We start from the raw sequence: 9,972 nt of genomic DNA, 5'->3' as shown, positions 1-9,972 counted from the left end.
AGGTATTGTTTGTGTTCATCATTACTGTTATTGGCCATGTAATAGTGAATGTTTCTTGAAAGCATGTAGCCATTATTACTATTATGAATATGGTAAAATATACATAATGGAATGCTAATGTTCATCGATGTTACTATTCCTGGAAATGTTATTGTTTAGTTACATATTGATGAGTGCTCTTAGAAATGTGATAAACTTCTCATAAATGTTTTCTGTCATTATTAAGGCCATCTTCCCCTGTGAATATTACTCTCTGGTTAGCAGACTAAAAGCTGAGGCTTCGGGAACACAGACTTGTCTAATAACAGGGGCCCCGTGTGCATTGGTGTCCACACGCGCCTCAGGCTAAGTGGCTTCCACACCGTCCCAACAGGAGTTGTTTCTATGAGTAATTTTTCTGAAGTTACTAAGTGACTGCAAAAAGGGAAGTCCAGGCTTAGTACACGAATCTACAAGCTTTGCTTCTCACATCCTGTGTGGCTGTAAACAGTAGACTAAAGGGCTGGTGACTTGCGGAAGACAAAAATCGGGAACTATTGATCGGAAGCAGAGAAGCCGGAGCCACAGCCTCCTGGAGACTCCGAGAGCTCAGTGCACAGCAGGCTGAACCCGGGGACAGGTAGGGGACCCGAGGACTTCCCCTGCCACCACCCCGTGTGAGCACAGGGAGGGAAGATTCCTCCTGAAGCCCCTTGAGATCTCTCGGGACCCAGAGCCCCTGGAAGGAGAATGGGGAGAGGGGAGCAGAGCCTGCTTCGGCCTCTCCTCCTGCTGTTTTCCAGCTGCGTGGTCCTGCTTGGTCACTGACCTCGTGGTTATCGGCAGCAGAGCTCTGGGCTCTGAATTCTCCCGGGCACTCGCACGTGGGCAGCCCCTGGCTAGGAATGCTGGGGAGGCGGGAGGTGGGGGCCTGCTCACGTCCCATGGTGGGCAGAGGGAGAGATTCGCCCGACACAGGGCAGCGCAGTGCCTGTAGGCAGGACTGGGAAAGGGAGACGGCTGCACACTGCGTGCTGTGTGCGCCTCTGCCTGTGAGATCCGGGGCCTCTCGAGACTCACGCTGTGTCTCCCGTGCTGTGTGTCACCTGCCACCCGTGTCAAGCATTACGGAAAAATCTCAAGCAACCAAGGCTCTGTGGTTTTCAGATTTCCATCCGACAAGGCTGTTTCCCTAAATGATAGGTCAAGTCTGAACAATGCAGCAAATAACCTACAACTTGGGGAGGCAGAATGTGGATGCCCTGGGCTTTATACGAGCTGAATTTTTTCTCTTCCAGCTTTGGCAGCGACAGCATGACGTCACAGCCCATCCCCAGTGAGGCCTTAGCGGTGCTCACGGCACAGGGCATCCGCCTCCCCCAGACAGAGAAGCCGAGAGCCCCCAGCCAGACACAGCAAAGCCTGGAGAAATGGCTAAAGGCAGAGCTGAGCGTGTTTGGGGTAAGCCCCGCGGGATGGCTGGGGTAGAGGACAGGGGGACACACTGGGATCCATGGTGAGGGAGAGGGTTTCTCTGGCAGGGAGACGCAGGCCGCTTGCTCTGCTGGAGAGCTCTTCAGTCCTTCCCAGGAGAGGCCAACCTGATGAAAACAGTGTTTCCCTCACAGCGAATACCAGTGTTTCACTTTGTGTTGTTTTGCTAAATGCTTTCATATTTTCATATTAAAGTATAGTTCTTTATACTTTCCTCTATGAAACTAATGTTGAAGTGATACATGTTTTACGTGCTGTTTTCTGTGTGTTTTTTGTTGCATATTTAATAGGTATACTGATTTATTGGAGACCTTTTCTTTCACTGCAAACCACAGGAAAGCAAACTTCCCCTTTTTTGCTTCTTTTGAGAAGAAGGATAATATGCATTTTTAGCTCATGTCTCTCCTCTCATCTAGTATTTATGAAAGATCTCCACTGGTTGAAGGGAGGACAGGAGAAGGACTCGGTCCACTCCTGGGAAGAAAACACAGAGTTCTGGCTTCCAGCTCTGTTTCTGCTGGTGGCCCCACCTCAAGCACACACTCACCCAGGCTTCCGTGAGTCATGGATAAAAGTCGACAGAGCTGTGAGCCTCTCAGGTGAAAAGAGGCCAACCTTGCCTCTTCAGACAGAGCCTCGGGATCCCCAAGACCGTTTCATGGATGAAGGAGGTGGTGGGGCTCGAGAGAGCTGGCCCCAAATCCTGTATCTGCTGGGGTTGGGGAGCTGTGGGGAGAGCCTTCTATGCCACCAACACTGCAGTCAGTGTGAGGATTTTCAGATGTTCCCTCTTCACAAGAGAGAGAAGGAGAGCAACTCTCTGTGCATGCAGAGAGCCCTACACTGGCAGAGGCTGGAGACAAGGGCCACGAAGAGACCAGGACCTGAGCAGCAGAAGTGGTAGAGGCTGCAGAGCCCTTGCCAGGCGGCTGAGGTCCTGGTTTCCCGTGGAGGAGCAGCATCCTCTCCAAAATGAAACTCACTCTTCTCACTGCACAGCTTTACAGTTCTACATCCTAGTAGCAGGGGACGATGGAGGAGGACCACGGAAGAGGTAGGCAGGCCCCGTCTTTGCAGTGCTGGTTAATCGTCAGCCTCTCTCCCCCTTCCAACAGACCATCCAGATCCTGTGTGGTGTGGTGGTATTGAGCTTGGGGATCATTCTGGCAGCTGCTCCTGCTTCCCCGTATTTCACCACTGTGTTTTCTACCCTGATAAAATCTGCATACCCATTCGCAGGATCCCTGTGTGTAAGTAGAGTATGGCAGAGGAGGAAGGTGGGAGGGAAGGGAGAAAGAGGTCAACAGTTTAGACTCCTCACACATGGCCTGCTGCATTTGTTTTCAGGGAGCAAGAATTCAATCACACAGTGTCTCCGGTGGGTGTAGGCAGGGAAGGTATGTGTGTGCAGGAGGACAGATATTGCTTTATTTTGAATCTATTCTTACCTGATTCAAATAAGCATTGCTCTTGAAGATCATCTTATTTTTCACCTTATCATTTTGAACTCTGTAATATTAATGGCACTTTTCCAAGGTTTTCCAAAAGTTCTCCTAGTAGAAGAAGGCTTGGAAAAGTACATTTCCATCTAGAACATAGGCACCAGGGTAGGGTAAGTCCTCACACACACCAAGGCCACCCAGATGCTACAGAGAATGGTAGAGGGGGAAGACTTCAGTACCTAAGCAACTGGAGACACACAAGGTCGATTGAGCAACTGTCTGCACTTTGTTGATGGGCTTGAAATTCCATGGAAAGAGCTTCCTGTCTTGGTGTCAGGGACACTCAGGTCCTTCTCTCTGAGGACAACTTTCTTCTAGATTTGTTGGATCAGTCTTTCTTACAAGTAAGCTTTTCAGTCTCATAGTGCTGTTCTATTAGACTCCAACAACTCAGAAACTTTCATTTGCCTTTTCTGTATTTGTTCTTTTGATTAACTAGACATCAACCTTTTTTAAAAATCTGGTTCATTTTTCTTATTTTTATTAACTGCAGTCTTCATTTTATTTGATTTCTCCAGTCCTCCCCAGGTGCCCTTCTGTTGTCCATGATCCATTCAAGAGCCCTGTGTGGTATTTAGTTATTCTGTCTCCTAAGACTCCTGCAGACTTTATCACCATCATTGACTTTGATGGTTTGAGGGATTTTTGTCAACTTTGTAAATTTGAATTTGTCTAACATTCCTCTCATGTTTAGACGAAGGTGAAGATGACAGAGGTGACCTGCCTTTCTCTTCAGGTTACCGTAAGGGAGCAGACTATCAGGACATATCACTGGCCAAGTTTGCCTTGTTCATGGGTGGAGGTAGAGTTTTCCAGACTTCTCCACTGTAACATGATTTCTTCCCTCCTCTTTCCATTCTCTACTCTTTGCAAGTGAGTCATTAAACACAATCCACATTTGAGAGACAGCTAATTCTCTTTTTTAAAAACTCATTCTGTAAATACATGACTTAATCCTGGGATAATCAGAACCAAAGATTTTCTTCCAATATGTTTATTTTCAATGGATGTTGTGTCATGTAGCCTGACTAAGTCTATTAGACTTTGAAGACCTCTGTGAGAGAAAATAATTTTCTCTGAAGTTCTAAACACAGTCTTAAAGGTTTCCTGCCACCCAGTCTCATTGTACCTTTTGTTTTCTTTCATCATTTTATCTTTGCCAGTGGTGCCACTCACTTAAAAGTTTTGACCTGGCTCTTCCATGTCTGTTAAAAATCCTCATCCTCAGCTTTTAAAAAATTAATTCAATCCCTTCTCAAACACTGAGAAGAGACTCTGGCCAAAGGACTGTTCGAAGAGAATGAAAAAAGGAAAGGATTTTTCTAGACAACAGCTCAGGACTCCTGAGATGCACAGTTAGGGTTCAGAGCAGAATCTGCAGAACCACAGTCAGAGTGAAAAGCAGTGTGTTCTCAGAGATGTTTGCTTTGGCCGTTGTGTCCCCTCTGCCTGATCATGTCCTTGTTACAATATACAACCCCAGAGGTCTCAGCTCTGTTTCCCTGATGCTCTCTTAAGCTGAAGGATCAGCCCCTCTGGGGCCCCTCTGTGACTGAACTGAAGTCTCATCTCCAAGTAATCTTTCATTCTGTGCCCCACCACAGTCACATAGTGTGACAAAACTCTTCCAAACGAGTAGTGAAAAGAAGGGAATCTTTTCACGTTCCTTTCACAAGCCCCGTATTATCCTGATGCCAACACCAGACAAGGGCAATAGAAGGAAAGAGCATGATCTCCATGAGGAGGCAGATGTGAACTCCTCCACAAGATTCCAGAAAAATGAATGCAGCTTCACATTAGAAAGATAATTCAACATGATCAAGGGGGATTTATCTTTCTATTGTGTTTTCTTGATGCCTGTAGTATTCCATAATGAGGGGGTTTATTTTGGGAAGTTGGTGCACGCATTTAACATATCTTAACCAATGTCAATCCAACTATCACCCCTTCATCCTTTTCCTCTCCCCTCCTGTTCATCCTCTTCCTCATATCTTAAAGTCTAGCAACTAGTTTCCTGTTTTCTCTCATTTATTTATTTCCTTATTTATTTACATTTTTTAGTTTCTCATATGAGAAAATATATTTACCTTTCTCAGCCCAGCAACTTTCCCTTAATATGACGGTTTCTATTCCCTCTATTTTCCTTTAAAGGATGGGATTTCATTCTTTTTTATGGCTCTGTGACATTCCATTGTGGACATAGGCCACATTTGCTTTCTCCCTTACTTATTGACAGATATCTAGGCTTTTCTTCATCTTAGCTACTGGGAATTACCCACTATAAACATGTATGTATCACTATGGTATTCAATCCTTAATTCTTTCAGGAATAGACCCAAGAGTGGTATAGCTGGGTCAAAGTGTATTTCTATGTTACTGTTTTGAGGAATCTCCACACTGGTTTCCATAGTGCTTGTTACTAATCTACATTCCCACCAACAATACAGGAAGGTTCCTTTCTCCCACCTCTTCTCCAGCATTCATTACTTTTGTACTGTTCATGACAGCCATTCCGATAGAGGTTACATGGAAGAATCTCAGTGTAATTTTTTTTTTTTGCATTTCTTAGATGACCGGATCTGTTGAACTTGTTTTTATATAGCTTTTGTCCATTTGAACTCATTCCTTTGAAAAGAATAAATTCAGTTCATTTATGGACTTTTTACTATGTTCACTTTTTATGGGAATTTATCTCAAAGGTGTCAGTATGAATATATGTGTAAATCATTCAGAGTGACCCACTGTGTTAGTGCCAGGAAGAATGGAAGTCACAAGATGATCTCTAGTTCTTCTCTGTTCAGATCATTTGCTCAAATTCTTCTACAAAGAACACTGAGCTCTAAATTTTTTCTCTCTTGGTTAAAAAAAAAAAAAAATCAAATCCTTCTTTCCTGACCTTTAAGTTCCTCATTTTGCTTCCTGAGATAGCTCTGGCCCCATGTGCCTTTCACAAGGTTACTGAATACTGCACGCAAAGGGGCAAATACTGCACGCAAAGGGGCAAATCTTTGTTTTTAAATGTGTCTGTCCTTCATCACTGGTCATTCCTTCTCCGGTGCTTTTCCATGACAGGTTCTCATGAAGACCAGATGGTAGGTGCGTAGCTTCTCCATACCCGGGCACTGTCCTGACAAGTTTCTCCTCTTTCCCAAATAGTTCATTGTTTCTGGGTCTCTCTCCATCATCACAGAGAAGAAGTCCACTAAGCCTTTGGTGAGTACGGGAACCACAGCCCTGATGGGTAAAAATGAGACACAGGGGTCTTCAGGGCATCTGCCCATTGTGAAATGAAAGCCCCTCACTGATAGATTTAGAATCTAACTCTGGATCCCCCATGCTCTTGTCCTCATGACACCCCTCCCCCAGTCATAGAGCTCTAAATCAAATTCTGTATTCTGAGCAAGGGCTCAGGAGCCTCACACAAAAAATTCTCCTGCTTGTGGACCAGTTTTACTGGTAACACTTGTTGACATTTGGCTCCTTAATGATGAAGAAGCTGAACAGTGTTAGAAAAAAGTTCCTTTGCTGTGGGTGCCTTGTATAATCCCTTGCATCAAATCTGTGGGAAACCCCAGATAAAATGCTGCCCACATGAGGAATTGCTTCTCATTCATTCATCTATCCCACCAGAAAGCTGACACTGCTATTGGTTTCAATGTAAGCTCTTTAGTCACAAAGTCGTTATTAGTCATTTCCGTGACTAAGGGATCAACTTTGCCTACTTTTAACTTTTTCCAGGAAAAACTCAAGTTGGAAGTGGTAGGGACAGGAAAGCCGGATTTTAAGGCAAGGATTTTGTAATCTGCAAAGATTTGCTTAGTCGCCACTCAACCTATGTACCTCAGGGGTTCATGTAGAGTCTCCCCAGAGAATGCCATACAAGTGCAATAGCACAGGAACTCAAGTGGAAAATTTGACTATGCAAATCTCTCCCAAGCAGCAAGGAAATTTGAGAAAGTGCTCAGGGCAATGCCAGCCTCTCTCTGTCTTCAGAAATTAGAGACTACTCTTGAGAACTGCCCCTAGACCCTGAGCCACTGGTAGAGCATCCAGCAAATCCCACTGTGATGACTGTACCATGCTCCCTCTGTGCTATTACACTGGTGCACTGAAACGTGGTGAAACTGATGCAGTAGACTTTAGTACTAATTTAATTGTATTTAAATGTAAGTGGTTCGTGTGGCTGGTGACAACCCTACTGAATAGCATCTTACACAAACAACTTTTTATACTTCCAGGGGCTGGGGGGGTGTATAGGACTCCTACCCCAGCTGGAAACATGCAGGAATCTCAGGGACACAGGATGCAGTCTCAGAGTGGGCTGAAGCCCACTTTCAACTCTTGTCTTACTCATCATGTCACCCTCTCCAGGCTGGAGAAGGGGCACAGAGGAAGCCTGGAATAGTCTTAAGTCTATATACTGTGGACATCAAGACTCACCCAGCTCCTAAAGTGCCCAGCACTAACCAATGGTTCCTAGGTGCACACGCAGCCCTAACACACAGGCCTTTCGGGAACAGCGGCCAAACCCTGGCAGTGCCCGTGCCTTTCACCACACTGTCCTGCGGCACTGCAGGGTGGGCCTCAGGTGGCCTTGCTGTCCATCCAGGCGAAGGTTTTACAAGGGGAATTTTCACTGCCCCATACTGAGAGACCTGCCAGGAGAAGGACAGGGAGGGAAACGCGTGTTCGGTCACTGGGCACTGTCTCTAGCTCCAGAGATGTCTGCCGGCCCTAAGGCGGCATTCCAGACAGACTGCTCTCCCTGGACCTCCTGATGGGGACAAAGCGGTGAATGTTTGCCATGCCCTGGGAACGTGTCCCAGGGGCCCTGCTCTCTGGACAGCGCCATCCTCACTCAGCATCTTCTTCCAGGTTCACAGCAGCCTGGCCTGCAGCATCCTGAGCACCGTGCTGGCTGTGTTGGGTGTCGCTCTGCTTTCTTACACCCTGGCTGCTCTGGATTCCGCCTTTCAGGAGTGTGAGCTGAGCAGGATGTCCAGGCCGACCACCCAGTCCTATTTTTATTTTCACCGTGAGAGTTACAGCACCGACTGCTTCGTTGCCAAAGCCAGCGTGATGGTGGGTGACGCCAGACTGTGGGAGCTGGGGTGCGTGTGGTGACAACCCCGACGCTAGTGTCCTTCCTCTGGACAGTCCTCTGTCCTCTGCTGTGAGGTCCTTGGGGGGAGACCCTGGCTGTGTGAACGGAAGGGAGTGGCAAGCAAGACAGTGAAGGGCAGGGCCAAGGGGCTACTCACATCTTTAAACCAAGAGTCTTGGGATGTGGAATTAAGGAAATCAAAACAGAAGGAAGACTCGAGCGATCAAGACATGGCACAGGAAACCTGGTGTGTGTGCGAACGTGAGTGCATACGTGTAGCGAGGGCAAACCTGGTCCCGGGCAGATATCAGACCCGGAAATGAGGATCAGAGAGCAGGAAATATGGGAACTGTTCTCAAGGAGCTCCTCAGTAAGGGGCGCTGGGCCCAGGCCGGGCTGTCTGCCAACCGCGTCCTCCCGCAGGGCGTGCTGTCTGTGATGCTACTCTGCTCGGTGCTGGAGCTGGGCCTGGCGGTGCTCACGGTGGTGCTGTGGTGGAAGCAGGCCCGGGCCCACTTCCCTGGGGTGAGTGCACGGTGGAGGGCGAGGAGCCTCTGCGGGTGCTGGGCGGGCGGGAGCCTCTGTGGGAGCCGGAGGCTCCAGCTGGGGCAGCCCTCCTGCTCCTTGAGGGGGAGCAGCAAGAAGTCCAGGCAGCGGGCATCGGTATGGGTTTGTGCCCAGGACCTGGACCCCAGCCCCCTCTAAGCAGCAGAAATCTCTTCCATAGCACTGCTGCTCTTTATGGGGTGGCTTGGTCAGGTGGACTTGCCCAGAGGAATGGGATCAGTCTGTGTCTTATGCGCTGCTTCTCCCTCCTGTGACCTGAGAATACTTTTCTTTTCCTTAAAGAGTTATTAAGGAAATACCATTGGATCAAATTGCATGGGGTTTTGTCCTACCACTGCTAAGAACACATGACTTCACTTAACTAAATTAAAATGCTTTGATTTATTCAAACTTTTAATCACAGAGAGTGGAATAGACTGATGAGCAGTAATTATTCAGAGAACTTGATGATGTGCTGTCCTTATCCTGGGATACCAAAAATTTTGTGTCCGAAGCTGAGGAAATGGCAGCAGGCTTAGCTGAGAGAAGTCAGTAACCTGACGGGCATATTTTCCTGCTTCTAGATTGTGCTCTTCCAGTCTTACAGTCACAAGAACAATCCCAGCATATTCTCAAAGACACATGGTGACTCTGGATATGAAGAGCTAGTGACTTCTTAATAAAAGGAAGACAGAACATTCAGAAGAAAGCTGGTCTTTTGGTAACAGCAGACATACCCTCAAAAGAGAGGAAGGTTAGAGCTTCCTAAATGCGTGCTCTCTCACACAATGGGCATTAAAGGCTTTGGCGCATGTGTTCAGTGATGCTTTCTTCATTTGCCTGACGATGCCCTTCGGAAACACAGGGCCATGCCATTCAAGGGTGGGGCTCACTACACTGGTGAGAAGCCCTAGCCCCTTCCTGGGCCCTCCAGTGGAGCCTGGCGACCTGCAGGACACACCGGTTGCTTGCCTCCTTTAGTTGCAGATGAGGGCTCATCTCTTGAGGGGCTGCAGCTCTCTCCGTGGCACTGGCTTCATTACACGCACTTTACACATTTGTTTGCAGATACAAGTTCCTACCTTGCAATCACAAGACCTTTTAGAAAAGTAGTTGACTTCAAAATAAAGTCTTTGTATGATTACAGATTTTATGTGAAAATTTGGTTTTCATTTTTCCTTGAAGCACAGAGTAAGTCAATAATGATAGATACAACAGTAAATGTGAAGTCCCTTTACTGCCCCACTGACAGTTCAACCAAAAAAGCAAACAAAAGCTAATCAGGGATATTTATCTGTTATTAAGAACCAGGGAGTTCAGAGGTTTCTCTGATTTCCACAATGAACA

The 9,972-nt window shown here is 46.9% G+C and overlaps 1 protein-coding gene across 2 annotated transcripts; it reads left to right on the top strand.

Moving 5' to 3' along the window:
* The first annotated feature begins 430 nt into the window (after positions 1–430).
* LOC101700652 (membrane-spanning 4-domains subfamily A member 6D) lies at positions 431–9,445 on the top strand. Of its 2 annotated transcripts, XM_004869703.4 has the most exons (7): positions 431–619; positions 1,278–1,440; positions 2,589–2,723; positions 6,132–6,188; positions 7,851–8,057; positions 8,503–8,604; positions 9,210–9,445. In XM_004869703.4, the coding sequence occupies exons 2-7, from the start codon at positions 1,294–1,296 to the stop codon at positions 9,303–9,305; spliced, it is 744 nt and encodes a 247-aa protein (XP_004869760.1). In that variant the 5' UTR covers positions 431–619; positions 1,278–1,293; the 3' UTR covers positions 9,306–9,445. The 2 variants fall into 2 exon arrangements, with proteins under 2 accessions (XP_004869760.1, XP_004869762.1); XM_004869705.4 differs by lacking the exon at positions 2,589–2,723.
* Positions 9,446–9,972: the final 527 nt, after the last annotated feature.

This window comes from Heterocephalus glaber, unplaced genomic scaffold, assembly GCF_053883595.1.
Source record: "Heterocephalus glaber isolate CG9 unplaced genomic scaffold, H.glaber_assembly_v1.0 deba00001805, whole genome shotgun sequence".
NCBI classification, from domain to species: Eukaryota; Metazoa; Chordata; class Mammalia; order Rodentia; family Bathyergidae; genus Heterocephalus; species Heterocephalus glaber.
Note: the sequence above shows the minus strand (reverse complement) of the source record. Positions and strands in the feature narration are given on the sequence as shown.